The 22,111-nt window shown below is 46.0% G+C and overlaps 1 protein-coding gene across 1 annotated transcript in view; it reads right to left on the bottom strand.

Annotated features, from left to right (window-relative positions):
• Window positions 1-22,111, bottom strand: part of CEP290 (centrosomal protein 290) — a 284,715-nt gene that overhangs the window by 111,369 nt on the left and 151,235 nt on the right. Inside the window, exons 31-34 of the mRNA XM_077265451.1 lie at window positions 19,026-19,190; window positions 11,730-11,837; window positions 11,517-11,651; window positions 10,144-10,410 (exon numbers count right to left, since the gene is read on the bottom strand). Coding sequence (XP_077121566.1) covers window positions 10,144-10,410; window positions 11,517-11,651; window positions 11,730-11,837; window positions 19,026-19,190 — 675 coding nt within the window. The remainder of the gene's footprint in view (window positions 1-10,143; window positions 10,411-11,516; window positions 11,652-11,729; window positions 11,838-19,025; window positions 19,191-22,111) is intronic.

Below are 22,111 nucleotides of genomic sequence, written 5' to 3'. Positions count from 1 at the left end.
ACGAGCCGAAACAGGCTAACAGGGTGGGTGCTGTGTCCCCCAATGAGTGCCTCGGAGAAAAGGATTTTACGGTGAGTACACAAAAATCCCTATTTCTCCGTCGCCACATTGGGGGACACAGGACCATGGGACGTCCCAAAGCAGTCCCTGGGTGGGTAACAATACAACCAAATAACTCTGTGTACCATCTGACTATAAATGCACGACGGCCGCTTGCAGAATACGTCTGCCAAGGGCCGCATCCGCAGAAGAATGAATGTGGACATTGTAGTGCTTTGTGAAAGTATGCAGGCTGGACCATGTTGCGGCCTTGCAAACCTGCTCCGCCGTTGCCTGGTGTCGGATGGCCCAGGAAGCACCCATCGACCGAGTGGAGTGTGCTCTAATCCCCGCCGGGATAGGACTGCCCCTGACCCGATAGGATTCTTGGATAGCAGATCAAATCCATCTGGCTATCGTGGCCTTAGACGCAGCCAAACCCTTTCTGTGACCCACCGGGAGAACAAAGAGGGAGTCCGATTTGCAGAAATGAGCAGTTCTGGAAGTGTACCTTCTAAGGGCCTGCAGCACGTCCAAGGTATGAAGGGCCTTGTCGACCATGTGTTTTGGCTGTAGGCAGAAAGAGGGAAGAATGATGTCCTCATTAAGGTGAAAAGATGAGTCCACCTTAGGGAGAAAAGCCGGAGATGGGCGTAAGACTACCTTGTCCTGGTGGAAGGCAAGAAAGGGCGCCCGGCAGGATAAAGCGGCCAATTCTGAGACCCGTCTGATAGACGTCACTGCTACGAGGAAGGCAACCTTCCAGGAGAGGACAGTTAGCGGAACGTCCTGAAGAGGTTCAAATGGAGGTTCCTGAAGAGCGCTGAGAACCAAATTGAGATCCCAGGTTTCTAACGGCATTCTGTAGGGGGGTGCCACATGGGAGACCCCATGAATGAAGGTCCTGACTTGCAAGTTGGCAGCAATCTTACGTTGGAACAACACGGATAACGCTGAGATCTGACCCTTGAGGGAACTGAGTGCCAGGCCGGAGTCCAAGCCGGACTGGAGAAAATCCAAAATGGTAGGAATTGAGAAAACAAGCGGAGGGCGACCTCGGAACCTGCACCATGAGAAGAAGGTTTTCCAGGTGCGGTGATAGATGCAAGAGGAAGACGCTTTGCGAGCGCTTATCATGGTGGGAATTACCTGCTGGGAGAAACCAGCTCGAGTTAGGATCCAGGTTTCAACAGCCACGCCGTTAAATGTAGGGCCCCTGAGTTCTGGTGGTAGATCGGCCCTTGGCGAAGCAGATCTGGTCGATCTGGTAACCGCCAGGGAACATCGGATACGGGCTGAACGAGCTCCGCATACCATGCGCGACGGGGCTAATCCGGGGCGACAAGGATGACCGGAACCCCTTCCGTCTTTATTTTCCGGATCACTTTCGGCAGTAAGGGAAGTGGAGGAAACACATATGGGAGTTGGAACTGATGCCACGGGGATATCAGTGCGTCCACTCCGATGGCCTGGGGATCCCGAGAACGTGCCATGAAGTTGTGAACTTTGGCGTTCAGTCTGGACGCCATCAGATCCACGTCCGGGGTTCCAAAGCGAATGCAGATTTGCCGGAAAACCTCTGGATAAAGTTCCCACTCCCTCGAGGCAAGACCTTGACGGCTGAGAAAGTCCGCCGCCCAGTTCTCGACGCCTTGAATGTGCACTGCGGAAATGGTGGAGTGGTTGGCCTCGGCCCAACGGAGAATGTGGGAAACCTCCTGCAACGCCGCCCTGCTGCGGGTACCCCCCTGATGGTTTATATACGCCACCGCTGTGACGTCCGATTGGACTCGAATTGGGTGACCCGCGAGCAGGGAGTGAAAACGTCTCAGGGCGAGTCTGATTGCACAAATCTCCAGGATGTTTATAGGGAGCCTCGACTCCCAAATTGTCCACCGCCCCTGGGCAGAGTGGTGAAGAAACACCGCTCCCCAACCGAGGAGACTGGCATCGGTAGTTACCACTAGCCAGCGGTTTGGGAGAAAAGACTTCCCCTGGAGGAGAGATGATCCCAGAGTCCACTATGTGAGGGCTTGCCTGATCCGTGGGGGCAAAGGGCATGGCCGATCGAGGGATAAGGGACTCCTGTCCCAGTTGTCCAGCAGAGCCTGTTGTAAGGGGCGGAGATGGAGTTGAGCGAAGGGGACCGCTTCTATTGCGGCCACCATCTTTCCCAGGATCTTCATGGCAAACCAGATGGACCGTGGGCGAGGATGACAGAGTCCGAACTCCCTGCTGAAGCTCTTGGGCCTTAGACCGAGGAAGCAAGACCAGTCCCCTTGATGTGTCCAGGATCATGCCTAGGAAGGAGATCCGTCGGGCAGGAATGGGAGAAGACTTGTCCGAGTTGATTAACCAGGGCAGGCGCGAAAGAGAATCCAAGGTAATGCGGACGCTTGCTTCGCAGGCCTGATAAGACGAACCTTTTATGAGGAGGTCGTCCAAGTATGGCAACACGACCACTCCTCGAGAATGAAGAATGGCCATGACAGCCGCCATGACTTTTGTGAACACCCTGGGCGCCGTGGCAAGACCGAAGGGTAGGGCCATGAATTGAAAATGGTCCTCTAGGATGGCAAAACGGAGGAACCTTTGATGTGGCGGAAAGATTGGGATATGAAGGTAAGCATCTTTGATGTCAATCGATGCTAGGAACTCCCCTCTCTCCATCGAAGAGATGACTGACGGAGAGATTCCATTCTGAAATGCCGTACTTTTACGTACTTGTTTAGGAGCTCCAGGTCCAAGATGAGGCGAACCGTCCCATCCTTTTTTGGGACGACGAAGAGGTTTGAGTAGAAACCTCTGAATCTCTCGTGTTCCGGAACCGGAACGATGACCCCGCTTTGGCGGAGGGATTCGATGGCGCAGAGAAGGGCGCGAGACTGAGCTCCCGAACTCGGGAGATGAGAAGGAAAAAACCATGCTGGAGGGGAGGCGGAGAATTCTATTTTGTAGCCAGAAGACACAAGATCCCTGACCCATTCGTCGTGGACGACGGAGAGCCAGACTTGTTGAAAAAGAAGCAGATGTCCGCCTACTTTGGAGGTGTCAACTGGAATAGTCCCCGATTCATTGCGAAGGGAATCTGGCAGGCCTGGACCCTCTGGTTCTGGGTTGCCTAGGCTTTCCTAGCCAGGACTGATTCGGCCTGAAAGAAGGTCGAGAGTCTCTGTCTGAGCGTGCGGATCGTTCTGATCTGGATGAGGGGGCAGAATTGGACCAGAATGGGCTACTGCGAAAGGGCCGAAAGCGAAAATATTGTTGTCGCTGAAAAGCAGCTTTGGGCCTGTGTTGCGGGAGGAACTTGCTCTTTCCTCCTGTAGCGTCGGAAATAAGCTGGTCTAGCTTTTCTCCAAAAAGACGCCCGCTCTGAAAAGGAAGGGAAATCAGAGACTTTTTTGAGGCGGAATCTGCACGCCACTCTGAGCCAGATAGCTCTCCTAATGGTGATGGCGTTCGAAGCCGCAGTTGCTGCACAGTCCGCTGCGTCGAGGGACGCATACATCACATAATCTCCAGCCATGGCAATTTGTTTGGCCAGGTCCGCCACCTCAGACGGAAGTTCCTGTTCCTGAATGGATTTCGCGAGGGCATCTGCCCAGTAAAGCATTGCCTTGGCAACCCAAGCCGCAGCGAAGGAGGGAGATAGAGAGGAACCTGAGGCTTCGTACACTGAGCGAGCTAGGGAACCTAGCTGGCGTTCAGTGGGATTCTTAATTGAAGCACCATCAGGAACGGATAAGAGAGTTTTGGTTGCCAAGCGTGAAACCGGAGGATCTACTAGTGGAGATTCCGTCCAATCTTCAACAAGATCTGCGGAAAAGGGATACTTCGATTCCAGGGCCTTTTTGCCCGTAAAACGCCTATCCGGACGCTCCCTGTGTCACCTGACTATATCCAGGAAATCTGGGTGAGAGGCGAACGTCTTATGGGAACGCTTGTTTCTCGTAAAGGAAACGGAATGGTCCGGAGCAGAATTAGAGTCATCGTCCACTTTTAGTGCATGATTGACTGCCTCGATGAGGGAGTCGACAGTAGACCTAAACTCCGGAGCATCCGGGTCTAAGGATGCATCAGACTCATATTCAGAGTCGTGATCGCTAAGGGCCCCTAGAGAGGGTGAGCGAGAAGTGGAACTACCAGAGGCTGACTGGCGTGGTGAGTGCTCAGGGGAGGTAGTGCGGATCCGTTTTCTGGATGACAGTGCCTCCTTCCGGTGAGAGCGGCCCCTGCTGGCCGACGATTCCCCTGTTACGGAGGGATCTCTTAACCCAGGAAAAAGAGAGCCCCGCTCCCCAGAGGGGTCCTGAAGGGATTTAATCGCTTTGGCTAAAGAATCCATGGACTGTGACAGTGACGCGACCCACTCAGGGGGACTAGATACACTGGGGTCGGTGGCGGCGGAGGGCTCCTGGGCACCTGGGACATCGCAGGCTGAGCAGAGGGGGGAACTCTGAGGCCGAGGAAGTGGAGCCTGGCAGGTGGTACACGCAGTAAAAAAGGTAGAATGCACCTTGGTGGTCTTTTTGGTCCTTGACTGGGACATGGTGTACTCTAATGTAAGAGATAGTGCTCAGGGTCTAAAGGCTATGGAAGCGAGGGCGACGCTGCAAGGGAGAACCTAATGTGGTCTCCTTACCCGTGGTCCTGTGTACCGCAGAGAGAGGGAGAGAAGCAGCGGCGGTGCAGGAGGAGCGACAGCCGGCGTTCAGAGCGCTGCACGTGGAGGAGCTGGAGCTGCGGCGTGCAGAGAGGAGAAATATGGCCGCCGGGGGTTGGGAGGGTAATCTCGCAGAGAGCGAGAAGCGCCAGGACCGGGGGGCGGAGCCGCAGAATGACGCGAAAAGGGTGCGGAGCCTATCGGAATGCGGCCTGTGCTAGGCCGAAGCCGGGGACTAAATTTGCGGCTTCGGCCCGGTGCGCGGCCGCAGAGCGCCGGCGCCTAGGGGAGACCCTGAAAAAAAGGTGAAGGAGCCCTCCGGAACCGCTGGGACGACCGACCCCCCCCCCACATGTTATGGCACTTACCCCGAATAGAGGGGGAACGCAGAGAAGCTTGCTGCAGGTGAGCTGTGCCCGGGGTAATTAGGACGGTGCAGGGTTGGGGGAAGCCTCTATCCACCATCCCCATAAAAGGGGGGTGGAGAGGAACCGTCCGTCTCCTTCCATCATCCGCTTTCTCAGTGGTGATGCAGTGGGGGCTGCACGGACGTCACAATGCAAGGTGCCTCTGAACAGCCGAGGGAAAACCTGGTGGGCAGGGCAGAATGTCCGGCAATAGGCCTGGCTGCAGAAGAGGATACTGGAGGTGACACTGCAGTGCTCGTCTGAAAAGGGAGGGGGGAGATCGGTGCCCTTGAAGGGGCCCGTCGCCCCTAAAATCAGCTCAGGCAGTGGCATCCCACGTCGCAGGAGAGGGTACGGAGAGGTAAAACTCCCGTGCTCGCCTGTTGTTGGTTCGGGGAGATCGGAACATGAAAGAATCCGTCGCCCCTTCGTCCGGATATGAAAAAGGTTTAAATCCAGTGTGCCTCCTACGGACACTAAGCTTGAACTGGGTCTCTGGAAGCCAGCATGAGGGTGTATACTGCAGGGGAGGAGCTAACCTTTTTTTGTCTCAACTTAGTGTCAGCCTCCTAGAGACAGCAGCATAACACCCATGGTCCCCTGTGTCCCCCAATGTGGCGACGGAGAAAAATAAATTTGCACAATTTTCCGATACCCGTAGCGTCTCCATTTTTCGTGATCTCGGGTTGAGTGAGGGCTTATTTTTTGCGTGCCGAGCTGATGTTTTTAATTATACCATTTTGGTGCAGATACGTTCTTTTGATCACCCGTTATTGCATTTTAATGGCATTTAAATTTTTTTTCTCCCTACACCGTTAGCGATCAGGTTAATCCTTTTTTTATTGATAGATCGGGTGATTCTGAACGCGGCAATACCAAAAATGTGTAGGTTTGACTTTTTTTTATTGTTTTATTTTGAATGGGGCGAAAAGGGGGTGATTTAAACTTTTATATTTTTTTTTAGTTTTTAAAACTTTTTTTTTTTTTTTTTACTTTTGCCATGCTTCAATAGCCTGCGTGGGAGGCTAGAAGCTGGCACAACTCGATCGACTCTGCTACATAGGAGCGAAGCTCAGATTGCCCCTATGTAGTAGATTTACTGCATTACTATGAGTGCCGACCACAAGGTGGCGCTCACAGCAATCCGGCATCAACAACCATAGAGGTCTCAAGGAGACCTCTGGTTGTTATGCCAATGTATTGCTGACTCCCGATCACGTGACGGAGGTCAGCGATGCACTCATTTCTGGCCCGATGGCCGGAAGCGCTAGTTAATAGCGGCGGGTGGATCGCGATGTTCAAAACAGCTGACATGTCCCGGCTTTGATGCGGGCTCACTGCCGGAGCCCGCATCAAAGGAAGAGGTACAACCTCCGCAGTACTAGTACAGCGGAGGTTGGTAAGGGGTTAAGGCAAGTCCATAGCTTGACTATTGAATTATAATGGTGATGAAAACCCTGATGTTACCATTTTATTACAGTAAATTTATCACTTAAACATAAGCCATGTATGAGGGAGTTGGAGTCAGGGAAACTAGGGAGTAGGAGCGCAAGGTTTGGCTTACTGACTTCACAGCCATGAGGAAAAATATGGCCCGAAATCGAAATTGTTGAGTTAAAAAATGCACTGTTTGACTTAACACAGTTCTCTACAATATTCTCTAAGCAAACTTTGAGCTGTATGAAGTGTGAGATGTTAGAGTGTTTGTTCAGGACTTAGTAAATGATGACCTATTAACGCAATCCTGTATCCCAAGGGATCAGTCTGTCACTCATTAAAAGGGTAGTCCAACCTCACCAAAAAACTTAAAAATAACAAACCAGGTATACTCCAATATTGTTAACCCTCATGCCTTGTAAATTAATTAAAGCTGCAATTTTACAGTTAGGAATTGCAGAAACAAAGGTATGAACATTATCTTTACAGATCAACATGACCATGTAAAACAGTTTGTGGGTAGATCAAGCTGAAATTCTGTATGTGTAAGGTTTCTTGTTGTGGCTGCACTTTGCTTCTTGGTGCAATACCGTACTTCTCAAAGGAACAAAGGCTTCTCATTCACAGAGATTTACATTGACACTGAAATGGACTGTTAGACTTGCGAGTAGCCGATAAGGCCTTCTCCTTACTAAAGTGCCATAATGCTCCATTACTGGTATCCCATGTGATACGCCAAGCTTATTAATACATTTATCACAGTGAATATGTAAAATGTGTGACAGCTGCCGCACTAGTTAACAGTGTATGTAGAGCAGCTGCAAATTTCACAGCATACAGAGCCAGCTTGTATCCTGTACTTTCTGGACACCTTCCAGCGTATTTGGCATTCAGTTTTCATGTATTATAAATGAACTGTAGTATGGTTTCTCTTGAGACATTGATTTTTTTTAAAAAAAATTCAGATTAGTTATAATAGGTTTCAAAGAAACATGCCAACATTTTCACATTTTTTTTTTTTTACGTTTAACGCCTTAATGACCGCCAATACGTCTTTTTACTGACCTGAGATATAAGAGAACAGCATCCCCATACAGGTGACAATCCAGCAGCTGTCAGCTGTACACTATAGCTGACAACTTGCTGCATTAACCACGATCAATGTTGGCACCGTCCATATCTGTTTAACCCCTTAGATGCTGCTGTCAATAGTGATTACCGTATCTACTTGTGTATAAGACGAGTTTTTCAGCACATTTTTTTGTGCTGAAAATGCCCCCTTCGGGCTTATACACGTATCATTGTCCCAGTTTACAGCAGGGGAGGGGGGGCGGCGGGTCACAGGAGGCAGGAGCCGGCGGCTAAAGCCTGTGCCCGCTGCTAAAGATAAGTGAATATTCACTGCACTGGCAATGAATATTCATTTATCTTAGAGTGCGCACAGACACATCCGCAGCCACTGGCTTCCTGTATAAAAAAAACAAAAAAAACCCCATCCTACTTACCTTCCCTGCTCGCCCTCGCAGCATCTCGTTTAAGCTTCCAGCAGCTCCTGCGGCCGGCGATCATTTGTCACTGCTCATTAAGGGAATGATTATTCATTCCACTCCACGCCTATGGAAGTGGAGAGGTGAATATTAATTATCTTAATGAGCAGTGACATGTGATTGCCCGGCCGCAAGAGCTGCTGGCAACAGAGCAAGATGCTGCGAGGGCGCGCAGAGAAGGTAAGTAAGATTTTTTTAATGCTTTTCTCATGGATGGGGATAAGGAGCCATGCATACAAGGATGGGAATAAGGAGCCATGCATACAAGGATGGGAATAAGGAACCATGCATGCCAGAATAGGGATTAGGGGAGAATGCATACCCGGCTTATATTCGAGTCAATACATTTTCCCAGTTTTTCGAGGCAAAATTAGGTGCCTCGGCTTATACTGGGATCTATTTGTACACGAGTACATACAGAACATCATATAAATGATTAACAAAGTGTGGGGGCTTCCTCTTTATCTCCACTGGCACCCTGAGATCATGATTGTGTGGTCCTGATGTTTGCCATGGCAATTCATGACCAAATAGAGTCCTTAGAGTCTACTGGATATAGTAACATGTTCAGACAGTGACATTTAGGTGCTAAAAATACACTTTTTCATTCCTGTCATGTCACTTTGCATTAATAAACTACCTGACAACAGTTTTCAATATGTCAAGGGGTGCTGTATTTAAAATGGTATCACTTTTGGGGGTTTCCAATATATTGGACCCCCAAAGTCACATACAACCTGGATAGGTCACTAAAAAACATTTTTTGTACATTTCCTTGGAAAAAGGAAAAATTGCAGCTACATTTTTAAACCTCCTAAAATGCTAACAAAATAAAATAACATTTTACAAATGGTGCCGATGTAAAGCAGACATGAGGGAAATGTTATTTATTAAAGGGAACCTGTCACCCCCCCAGGCGTTTGTAACTAAAAGAGCCCCCTTGTGCAGCAGTAATGCTGCATTCTGACAAGGTGGCTCTTTTCGTTCTTGTTCCTGGCACTGCTGCAATAATCGCTTTTGAAATTTGACCCTCATACCTCGAAATCGCCAGGGGGGCAGGTCTTTCTCCCCTAATCCAGACGCACCACAGCCGTCACTCATGGCCTCTGCATGCCAGGCGCCGCCTCCGCTTCCTTCATTAACGTCCCAGGCGACTGCGCTGTTTTTTTTTTTTCGGGAATGCGCAGTTGCGCTGCCCTTCGAACTTACAGCGCAGGCGCCGGGGACGCTGATGAAGCAAGAGGAGGCGGTGCCCGGCACGCAGAGGCCATGACTGACGGCTGTGAGGCATCTGGATTAGGGGGGAAAGACCTGCCCCCCTGGCGATTTCACGGTATGAGGGACACATTTCAAAAGCGATTATTGCAGCAGTGCCAGGGACCAGAACTAAAAGAGCCACCTTATCAGAATGCAGCATTACTGCTGCACAAGGGGGCTCTTTTAGTTACAAACGCCTGGGGGGGTGACAGGTTCCCTTTAATGTTTTCCTATGGTATGACTATCTGGATTAAAAAGATAATCATTCAAAGTTTGAAAATTGCTATTTTTTTTTTATAGTTTTGTCAAATTTCTGATTTTTTTTTCATAAATAAACACAAAACATATTGACCTAAATTTACCATGATCATAAAGTATAATGTGTCACAGAAAAACAATTTCAAAATCACTGAGCTATGTTTAAGTGTTCCAGAGTTATTACCACATAAACTGACAATGGTCAGATTTTAAAAAAATTTGGCCAGGTCACTAAGGGGTTAATAAAAAATACATTTTCAGCTCCATTCCAATATAAAACAGTTAAGGCTTCTTATGAAAGCATTAGAAAAAGACAAAAAAACATTTGGTAGCAATTTGATGTTCACCTTTACTTCTAGTACTCGTGGAAACTTAGCCCATCGCAGCTCTAGGTAGCCAAGAGCGAAAGCGAAACAAAACACTTTCCCACTGACTACACATGGCCATAACTATAATGTGTAGGCAAGAGGAGTAAGTGGAAAGCATCTAACTTTGGTATTCAATATCATTCAAGGCCTAGAATAACTAGAGATACCTCTCTTGCTTTGGCCAGGAGATGTTGGTATTTTTTCACCACGTCTTCTTTTTGATTAAGGCGAGCTTGCATGTTTTCAATTGTCTGATGAGCTACTTTCAAGGCTTGTCTCATCTCTGAATCTTCTTCTCTTTGGTTAAACTCAGACATTAGTTTTTCTCTGTCTACAACCGCAGGTAAACGAAGTCTCAGCTCATTTATAACTTTATCTCTGCTCAACACATTTTGCTTGGTGGTCCAGAGCAGACTTTCCTTCTCTTTAAGTTTCTATGGAAGACACAAAAACCCATTATAGCAGCAACTATTGAATTCAATTGTTTAAAAGGACATTATAGGTGAAGTATAGAAAATATTAAATGCATTTTCCAGCGGATGCATATTTTTTAAAAGGTCTCGAATAGTGAGGAGCGAATATACTCATTGCTCGGGTTTTCCCGAGCACGCTCCGGTGGTCTCCGAGTATTTGTTAGTGCTCGGAGATTTAGTTTTCGTTGCCTCAGCTGCATGATTTACAGCTGATAGACAGCTTGATTACATGTGGGGATTACCTAGCAACCAGGCAACCCCCACATGTACTCAGGCTGGCTAACAGCTGTAAATCATGCAGGTTCCTCAACAAAAACGACATCTCCGAGCAGTTACGCTGGGTTCACATTGTGTTAAACCCGTCCGTTAGACGGACTACGTTACACCGCGGCATAACGAGGTGTAACGCAGTCCGTTAACGCCGCCATTGAATCCAATATCGGACGCATCGCTAGCGCACGCCCACAATGGGCATGCGCTAGCGATGTGCCGTCATTGAGTGACGGACCCAGAGACGCGGGCTGCAGCATTTCCGGGTCCGTCACCGCTAGCGCAGATAGAGCTAGCAGATGCTCTATCTGCGCTAGCGCGCTGCCATACCGGCACTTGCGTTAACAGCAGCCCGTTAACGTATGTGTTGAACCAGCTGCTGTTAACGCAATGTGAACCCTGCCTTACAAATACTCGGAGACCACCCGAGCGTGCTCTGGAAAATCAGAGCAACAAGTACACTCGCACATCACTAGTCTCGAACTGCTTAAAAAAAATAAAAGTAGTAATCCTCACCTTTACCAATCCCTAGCATGACATTTTCCTGGTCCTGCTAGTTTCTACTATCTGGTACGACTTCTACACACCAGACATGGCCGAAAATGCCCACTCGGGCAATCAGTGACCACAGAACCAATTTGTCTGACAGTGCTTGGCTAAGAGGGCAATTCATGCAATAGCTAGTGTGTCAATGTAGGGCCAGAAAGTAGAAACAAGCAGGGTCCAAGTAAGCATCAGAATGGGGGCTGTAGTCATTTTTGCAGTCTGAGCCTCTATATTTAAATAACCAGACTCACCTCTTCCAGTGTCCTACATATAGATTTAGTTTCCAATATGGTCCGCACATGTTCCTTTATTTTGCGCAGTGCTATGTCAAGCTGCTGAGGTAATGGTAGACTGGCATCGGGCTCGTCACCAGTGGCCTCTTCAAACTAGAATTCAATATTTTTTTGATAGATTATGTTGCTGCATGTTACATAAAAGCCCATTACTAATAAGTGCGCACGTACCTTCCGAGCAGTGCTGAGGACTTCATGTTGCTGCTGCTCGTACATATCCAGCTGGCGTTCAAGTTCTACTTCTCTCTGATCCCAGGACATTTGACGATCTTCATGAAACTGTGAAATAGACATATGTAAAATGCGCGAGTTACAGCATGCAACACATCACATTGTTTAATCATCAAGTCCCAAACGCTACAAGCTTGATTTCTATTCCTTATAGATTCCCATCTGCTAGACTTTAGTTGAATCAACGTCAATAGAATGATGCTAAAAGAAGCATAAAGCGCAAATAAGGTCTTATTCCAGTTATACAGGACAGGTAAACATGAAGATATATGCCGCCACAACCACAATATGGCATTTATTATCCGCTGCTGCAGCTTAGTCATTGAATCCTTGACTAACAATCAGCAGCGCAGACCAAATCCACCTTTCCTGGTATCTTGGCAAAGCCAATAATAGCATGTCAGCGCAGCCAAGCTGCCTTCCATGTGTCCCCTACTCGAACCAGAAGCAGCATAGAGAAAACATACATTAAAAGCAACACGGGAACAGGGTCGCACAGATAACTAGTCAAAAAGGACAATCCTCAGTGGCCCATCCCAATATGTAGTAGGTGTACTAATAATATTAGCAAATACCTCCAATTAAAAATGTAGTATAGTTCTTCTGATTTGATATGCCGCTTACCCACTATGCAGGGCTTTTAGTGGTCGTAACCATGGATACCCAAGCACTGCAATGCACTGACATAGCAAATCAGAAGAACTATAATACATTTCTAATTGGAGATTTTATCTAATACAACCCCTGGCAAAAAATATGGAATCACCGGCCTTGGAGGATGTTCATTCAGTGGTTTAATTTTGAGATAAAAAGCAGATCACAGACATGGCACAAAGCTAAAGTAATTTCAAATGGCAACTTTCTGGCTTTAAGAAACACTAAGGCTGTGTGCACACGTTGCGTTTTTTTCGTGTTTTTTCGCTATAAAAACGCATACATTATGCATCCCATCATTTAGAATGCATTCCGCAATTTTTGTGCACATGATGCGTTTTTTTTCCGCAAAAAAAAAAGCATCATGGTAAAAAACGCAGCATGTTCATTAATTTTGCGGATTTTTTGCGTTTTTCCCGCTATATAATGCATTGGGAAGCTCTGGAAAAAGACGCGTCAAAAACGCACAAAAAACGTGCAAAAAAGCGTCAAAACCGTGCAAAAAACGCAAAAAAATATGCATGCATATTTCTTGCAGAAAATGTCCGGCTTTGCTCAGGAAATTTCTGCAAGAAATTCTGAACGTGTGCACATAGCCTAAAAGAAATCAAGAACAAAAAATGTGGTAGTCAGTAATCCTTACTTTTTTAACCAAGCATAGGGAAAAAAATATGGAATCCCTCAATTTTGAGGAAAAAAATTATGGAATCACCTTGTAAATTTTCATACCCCAAAATAACACCTGCATTAAATTAGATCTGCTCGTTACTCTGCATCTAAAAAGGAATGATCACACCTTGGAGAGATGTTGCACCAAGTGGACTGACATGAATCATGGCTCCAACACGAGAGATGTCAATTGAAACAAAGGAGAGGATTATCAAATTCTTAAAAGAGGGTAAATCATCACACAATGTTGCAAAAGATGTTTGTTGTTCACAGTCAGCTGTGTCTAAAATCTGGACCAAATACAAACAACATGGGAAGGTTGTTAAAGGCAAACATACTAGTAGACCAAGGAAGACATCAAAGCGTCAAGACTGGAAACTTAAAGCAATATGTCTCCAAAACTGGAAATGCACAACAAAACAAATAAGAAATGAATGGGTGGAAACTGGAGTCAACGTCTGTGACCAAAGTGTAAGAAACCGCCTAAAGGAAATGGGATTTACATACAGAAAAGCTAAACGAAAGCCATCATTAACACCTAAACAGAAAAAAAACAAGGTTACAATGGGCGAAGGAAAAGCAATCGTGGACTGTGGATGACTGGATGAAAGTCATATTCAGTGATGAATCGCGAATCTGCATTGGGCAAGGTGATGATGCTGGAACTTTTGTTTGGAGCCGTTCCAATGAGATTTATAAAGATGACTGCCTGAAGAGAACATGAAAATTTCCACAGTCATTGATGATATGTGGCTGCATGTCAGGTAAAGGCATTGGGGAGATGGCTGTCACTACATCTTCAATAAATGCACAAGTTTATGTTGATATTTTGGACACTTTTCTTATCCCATCAACTGAAAGGATGTTTGGGGATGATGAAATCATTTTTCAAGATGATAATGCATCCTGCCATAGAGCAAAAACTGTGCAAACATTCCTTGAAAAAAGACACATAAGGTCAATGTCATGGCCTGCAAATAGTCCAGATCTCAATCCAATTGAAAATCTTTGGTGGAAGTTGAAGAAAATGGTCCATGACAAGGCTCCAACCTGCAAAGCTGATCTGGCAACAGCAATCAGAGAAAGTTGGAGCCAGATTGATGAAGAGCACTGTTTGACACTCATTAAGTCCATGCCTCAGAGACTGAAAGCTGTTATAAAAGCCAGAGGTGGTGCAACAAAATACTAGTGATGTGTTGGAGTGTTTTTTTTTTTTTGTATGTTTATTTTTCATGATTCCATAATTTTTTCCTCAGAATTGAGTGATTTCATAATTTTTTTCCCTATGCTTGGTTAAAAAAAGTAACCATTACTGACTCCCACATTTTTTGTTCTTGATTTCTTTTACTGTTTCTTAAAGCCAGAAAGTTACCATTTGAAATGACTTTAGTTTTGTGCCATGTCTGTGATCTGCTTTTTTCTACAAAATTAAACAACTGAATGAACATCCTCCAAGGCAGGTGACTTCATATTTTTTTCCAGGGGTTGTAGATGGAATTTTGGTACTCACCGTAAAATCTTTCTTGGAGCCTTCATTGGGGGACACAGGTAACCATGGGTGTATGCTGCTGTCGCTAGGAGGCACTATACACCCACTGTTGGGCATAAAGCTTGTCAGAGAAAAAGCAGTAGGAAAAGCAAACAATAACACAACTATGTACAGGCCCAACTAAAGGCACATAGCCCCCACATAGGCACAAAGCAGTGAGGGTGCTACGTACCCCAATGAAGGCTCTAAGAAAGAGATTTAGTGAGTACCAACAATCCATTTTTCTTTATTGCTTCATTGAGGGACATAGGTAGCCATGGGACGTCCTAAAGCAGTCCCAAGGGAGGGAAAAGAATAACTGGGCGAATTCAGGTCAGACAGCGGACGACTGCTGTCTGCAGAACCTTTCTTCCCAGGGTGGCATCAGCTGAAGCGCAGGTATGTATTCGGTAAAACCTTGCAAAAGTATGAAGGGAAGACCAGCTAGCTGTATTGCAAATTCAAGATTGAAAAGCCTGGTGATGAACAGCCCAGGAGGCCCCCACTGCCTGGGTGGAGTGAGCCTTTACACCCAAGGGGGTGGTTTGCCCTTAAGCAGATATGCTTCCATGATAGCTGAGCGAATCCAGCAAGCGATGGTAGATGTTGATGCAGGATGACCCCTACGACGACCCTCAGGGATGACAAACAAAGAGTCAGTGCGCTGGAAAGGAGAGGTCCTAGAGAGGTAGGAGCAAAGAGCTCTGACTAGGTCCAGCTTGTGAAGTGAACTTTCCAGGGAAAGGCAAAAGGAAGGAAAAACAATATCTTCAGTGATGTGGAAAGAGGAGACCATCTTAGGGAGGAACTAAGGAACTGGTCTGAGGACCACACTTTGTCCTGATGGAGAACGAGAAAAGGAGTACGACAAGAGAGGCACTAGTTCCGAGACTCGTCTAATAGAATGGATAGCCATTAAAAATGCAACATTCCAGGAAAGAACGGAAGTAGTAATGTTGTGGATGGGATCAAACAGATTGCTGATAAGATCCCAAGGATATACTGGAGTGAGATAAAGTGGGGCAGATGAGCAACACTCTTGAGGAAGGTCTTGACCTGGGGTCGAGAAGAAAAATCTGTTTGAAATAGAATTGTGAGCGCGGGGACCTGGCCCTTGAGAGCACTGAGGGAAAGATTGGAATCGAGGCCAGACTGGAGAAAAGCCAGAATTGATGGAAGTGAAAAAGACATGGGAGCAGACCGATTGTCCTCACACTAGCGAAAATAGGCCTTTCAGGTTCAATGATAAACGTGAGAAGACGTCTTCTGACTTGATCTTCTTGACGACTCTCAGAATCAAAGGGAGAGGCAGGAAGAGGTATGGAAGGGGAAAAGGATACCTACACAGGACAAGGGCATCCTGACTGATCGCCAGAGGGCTGCGGGACATGGCTACAAAGCGAGGCACCTTGGCATTCATTTAAGAACCCATCAGATCGACGTCCGGGGCGCCCCATCTCTGACAAATCTGATTAAATACGTTGGACTTGAGTGACCACTCGCCCGAGGCGAGGACCTGTCGACTTAGAAAGTCGGCGGCCCAGTTTTCCACCCCTGGAATGTGAACCACCGAGATTGCCGTTACGTGTTTCTCAGCCCAAACTAGTATCCTGGAGACCTCCACCAGAACGGATCTGCTGCATGTTCCGCCCTGGTGGTTTATGTACGCCACAGCCATGGAATTGTCTGACTGAATGCGAACCAGATGGCCTAAGAGGAGATCCTGACAGTGAAGATGGGAGAGGTAGATCAAACTGATCTCCAGAAAATTGAGTGGCAGTTTAAGTTCTTAACAGCTCCAGCAACCCCAGGCTGTGATGCAGGAAGACCGCTCCCCATCCGAGAAGGCTGGCATTGGTTGTGATGACTTTCCAATGGAGGGGAAGAAATGATCTCCCGAGACGAATGAAGGAGGGAAGAGGTGGACTCTGACTGCCGCACTCAAGGAGGTAGGAGAATGGGATGGTTCAAGGATGACATTTTCTTGCTCCATGCTGACAAGAGGGCCAGATGAAGAGAACGTGTATGCAACTGGGAAAAGAGCACGGCACCCATGGCTGCAATCCCCTTACCCAGCACAGTCATGCAGAGCCGAAGGGGATGAGAAGATGGGCGTTTCAAAGAGCAGATCTCCAGGCGGAGAGCCAAGACCTTCTCTTTAGGGAGAAAGACCTTGGCATGGAAGGTATCAAACTTTTGTTGAGTTGGAATTAGTGATGACTTTGCTTGTTGACTATCCAGCCGAGATGGGTAAGAGTGTCCAGGGTGAACTGAAGACTCTGGCGACAGTCTCGCAAAGATGACCCTATCATTAAAAGATCATCTAAATAAAGGATAATCACAATCTCCTTGGATCTCACAATGGCAATGACCGATGACATCACCTTCGTGAACACTCTGGGAGCAGAGCCCAGGCCAAAGTGGAGAGCTGTTAATTGATAGTGTCTTACCTGAACCGCAAATCTGAGGAATCTCTGATGCGGCACACAAGTCAGAATGTGTAGACACTAGTGATGAGCGAGTGTACTCGTTGCCCGGGTTTTCCCAAGCACGTTCGGGTGACCTTCAAGTATTTGTTATTGCTCGGAGATATAGTTTTCATCGCCTCAGTTGCATAATTTAAGGCCAATTCATTTTACAAATGGCGCAGGCGTAATGAATAATAGTGGGGGGTGGGGCGGGAGAGCAGCTCCCTAGGTCTGGGCATATGTGAAGGCCTGGGGAATACTGCTGAGGGCGCCTAGCAGGAAAAAAAAACTACAGCCTGAACAGAGCCTACCTGGTCCTGGAGAAGCATTGTTAAGGTGGTCCTTTAATCGGCACCATGCAGAGAAATGCTGTAGTCAAAGGTTTTGGGCTGTGGGTGAATCTTCTGCAGGCTGAGCGATAAACAGAAGATCCTGGTCGGTGCAGTTAAGAGGCGTGCTAAAGGGAGAGGACCGTAGCCGAGACTGGCACCCTGCCAACTGCCTGACAGGACAGAGCGTGGAAGAGGAAGGGGAGGGAAGAGCAGTCCGCGCCGAGATGGTTAGTGTATGAGCCGACACCTACAATAGGAGGAAGAGAAGAAGAGGCGTGTTGAAGTCTTGCTGACGATTGCCAGTCTGGCCGGGGTGTGTGCACTGATGCCTGGGAAATGTTATCTGAGCGTTAATAGGTACATTTAAAAAGAAGCGTGCAGAAAGTTGAGCAGGAGGGAGAGCGTGCCCAAATGGGAAAAGGCACACTAAATGCCGCGGTTGAGCAAGGGGGCATTTGAAGATGGCGCCCGTACTCAGAGCATCGGAAGGATCACTGATGCACCCCCGTGGCTGGGCAACTGAGTGGAAGAAAAGGGACAGTAACTTTTGAAGAGAGTCTCGATTCCTTCTTCACAGTCTTTTGAGGATGACATCAGGGGCTCCCCTTGAAAAAGGGGAGCTTCCTGGTACTGACAAGGCATCCTCCTTCCTGCACTGTCATGATCCTTGACGGTGCAGAAGACTGTGTTGACGCCTAAAGAAAGGGGGAAGGTTACAGGAGACAGGGACCACCGTCTTCCTCCCGACTCGCTCCCAGTAGGGGGCTGGGGTGGGAAATAAGGAAAGGACTGACCACCATAAATCACCATGAGCACTAAAAGTTACAGGGGATAAGGTCATGTCTGGTGAGCCAAGCGTGGACAGTGTGGGTGATACCACACTGTTCTCTTGGTTGCTCATGTGTGGGATGGCAGGGAGAAACATTACACCTTGCTGGCCTTGAAGAACCTAAAACAGAAAGTGAAAAAATATGACACAACATGACCTAAAGAGGAAAAGACAGATCTGGGATCAGATCCAGATCTGTCTCCTACAGACACTAAGCTTAAACTGACAAACTTTGTGCCGGTTAGTGGGTGTATACTGCTGAAGAAGAGCTAATTATTTTTTGCCTAGTGTCAGCCTCCTAGCAACAGCAGCATATACCCATAGTTGCCTGTGTCCCCCAATGAGGTTATAAAGATATTATTATTACATCTACTACATCTTGGGATAGGATCTTGAAGATGGGAATACCCATTTAATATATGTATAGATGCATGAGGAAGGATGGAAGCTGTAAGAGACATCAGCAAGATAGCGTATAGCAACTCTCTGTAGAGCTTTAAGACAAGGGACTGAATTGGGAACTTTTCTTCTGGCTATCACCCCCCTTTTGCCAATAAGGAAAAATTTGTTTTCCTATTTGTCACAGTGGAGGCTATTTATTTTTAAATTTCTTTCTATTGGGCAATTTGTGGACTAACAGACTCAAAATGTTTACTAGCTAGATCATGGAGATTTATAGTTCCTTCATGTTTTCCATTTCATTCAGATATCTACATGCTGTCAAAAGTATAATTGCCAGAGTCTGTTAATACTAACTTTGCGTTGCTGTACGAGCTCTTCCTCCAGATTATTGATTGTGCGTTCCTGTTCAGAGATGATGTTACTCAAATACTTAATCTCTTCTTTCTTCTGGTTTAACTCACGGGTCAATTTCATGTCCTGGAGACGCAATTCTTCCATTTTCTGGTGCCATTCTGTTACCTGCAAGTAGTTCATTTAGACGATTTCATTACATTTTCTTAGATCCTAAAGGACACACTTTCATATAAACTACGCAAGTTGTAGCTTAAAAGTAGGACGATTCATAAATCAAAGTGACATTGCATATTGATAAATGAAAATATCTTGGCTTGACAATTTATCGGCAAGCTCTTGTGGGGAATAAAGACATACACTTAGGATAATACTTATTCCCTCCCCAATTATGACAAAAGAGAACTACTAATAAAACTAGAAAAAGTCCAAGTTTGGAGTAGCACTGTGTAAAAAAAACTTGACAAGTAATATTTACAGCTATACCATTAATAGGCTGAAGAAACAGGGAAACCACAACTAATGAGGTGTCCAAAATAAAAAGCAGACGCCAGGCTTCCCACATGTGGTGGGTCAGTGAACATTTTGCCAATAAAAATCCACTTTTGACAACTGTACTTGCTTAAAGGGGTATTCCCATCTCCAAAATCCTATCTCAATGTGTAGTAGTATAAAAATACTATTAGCAAATACCTCCAATTAGAAATATTGTGTAGTTCTTTTGATAAGCTATGCCGCTCACCGTATGCGCAGGGCAATGCAGTAGCTTAGGTATCCATGCTTACAACCACTCATATAGGGACAGTTAGTTGTTAGTGGTCATAACCATAGATACCTAAGAAATTGCAATGCCCTGCACATGGGGTTAGCGAGATACAGTTGTGCTCAAAAGTTTACATACCCCGGCAGAATTTTTGCTTCCTTGGCCTTTTTTCAGAGAATATGAATGATAATACCAAAATGTTATCTCCGCTCATGGTTAGTGGTTGGGTGAAGCCATTTATTGTCAAACTACTGTGTTTTCTCTTTTTAAATCATTATGACAACCCAAAACATCCAAATGACCCTGATGAAAAGTTTACATACTCTGGTGATTTTGGCCTGATAACATACACAGAAGTTGACACAAATGGGTTTGAATGGCTCCTAAAGGTAAGATCCTCACCTGTGAACTGTTTTCTTGCAATCAGTGTGTGTGCATAAAAGCTGAGTGAGTTTCTGGGATCCAGACAGACTCTTGCATCTTTCATCCAGCCACTGTTGTTTCTGGATTGTGAGTCATGGGGAAAGCAAAAGAATTGTCAACGGATCTACGGGAAAAGGTAGTTGAATGGTATAAAACAGGAAAGGAATACAAAAAGATATCCAAGGAATTGATAATGCCAGTCAGCAGTGTTAAAACTGTGATTAACAAATGGAAAATCAGGGGCTTTGTAAAAACAAAACCACGGTCAGGTAGACCAACAAAAATGTTGTCCACAGCTGCCAGGAAAATTGTTCGGGATGCAAAGAAAAACCCACAAATAACATCAGCTGAAATACTGGACTCTATGAAAACTAGCGGTGTGGCTGTTTCAAGATACACAATAAGGAGGACCTTGAAGAAAAATGGGCTTCATGGTCGAGTCGCCAGAAGAAAGCCATTTCTGCGCAAATGCCACAAAGCATCTCACCTATAGTATGCAAAACAGCACAGAGACAAGCCTCAAAACTTCTGGAACAAGGTAATTTCGAGTGATGCGACCAAAACCGAACTTTTTGGCCACAACTATAAACGTTAAATTTGGAGAGAGGTCAACAAGGCCTATGATGAAAGGAACACCATTACTACTGTAAAGCACGGAGGTGGATCGCTGATATTTTGGGGATGTGTGAGCTACAAATGCACAGGAAACTTGATCAAAATTGAAGGAAAGATGAATGCAGCATGTTATCAGCAAATACTGGAGGCAAATTTGCACTCATCAGCCTGGAAGCTGCGCATGGGATGTAATTGGACGTTCCAACAGGACAACCATCCAAAACATAAGGCCAAGTCAACCTGTCTTTGGCTACAGCAGAACAAAGTGAAGGTTCTGGGTGGCCATCTCAGTCTCCTGACCTAAATATCATTGAGCCACTGGGCAGATCTCAAGCGCGCAGTTCATGCTAGACAGCCCAGGAATTTACAGGAACTGGAGGCTTTTTGCCAAGAAGAGTGGGCAGCTTTAGCATCTGAGAAAACAAAGAACCTTATCCACAACTACCACAAAAGACTGCAAGCGGTCACTGATGTTAGAGGGGGCAATACACGGTATTAAGAAATGAGGTATGTGAACTTTTGATCAGGTTCATTTGGATGTTTTGGGTTTTCATTAGGATTTAAAAATAGAAAACACAGTAATCTGACAATAAATGGCTTCACCCAACCACTATGAGTGGAGAAAAGGTATTGGTGTTCTCATTCATATTCTCTGAAAAAAGGCCAAGAAAGCAAAAATTCTGCCAGGGTATGTAAACTTTTGAGCACACCTTTAGATTTACATACTGGAATAGGATCTTGGAGATGGGAATACCATTTTAAGTAGCAATATATGATCATATATATATATATATTAGTACTCTTAGGCAGTACTATAGCAGTGCTGATGAAGTGGCTTTGAGACACTTTCAACCATCCCATAGAGACGGCCATAACAGAGGTTACTAGGACTCGTGTCCAAAGTGCACTGTCTAACCTGCCTGAGCTAGTCATATAATACAGGGTTGCTGTAAGGGAAACATGAAATCCGTAGACAGTTAACAAAACATACACTGTGGACCCTGGTTTCAATTTCCTAGGAACAAGGTGTACTAGGAAATACACCTGTTTTCTATTACGTCTTTATCTCACAGAATCTGTAGCTCACAGTAAAGTGCGATGATGTGAGGCACATGTGGTTCGCATCTTTACTCTTACTGTAAAGCAAAAAACAAGAAAAAAAACATACCTGAAGGACAAAAAAAAAATTGTACAGTCTTTGAGTGTGTGATCAGTAAGACATGGCGGTGTTGCAGATTTTAGGGATATACAAGTGAAAGCCATAATCATCAACATTAACAGAAATAAA

This window comes from Ranitomeya variabilis, chromosome 5, assembly GCF_051348905.1.
Source record: "Ranitomeya variabilis isolate aRanVar5 chromosome 5, aRanVar5.hap1, whole genome shotgun sequence".
Taxonomy (NCBI): domain Eukaryota; kingdom Metazoa; phylum Chordata; class Amphibia; order Anura; family Dendrobatidae; genus Ranitomeya; species Ranitomeya variabilis.
The sequence above is the reverse complement of the archived record's forward strand: the minus strand, read 5'-3'. Positions and strand labels throughout refer to the sequence as shown.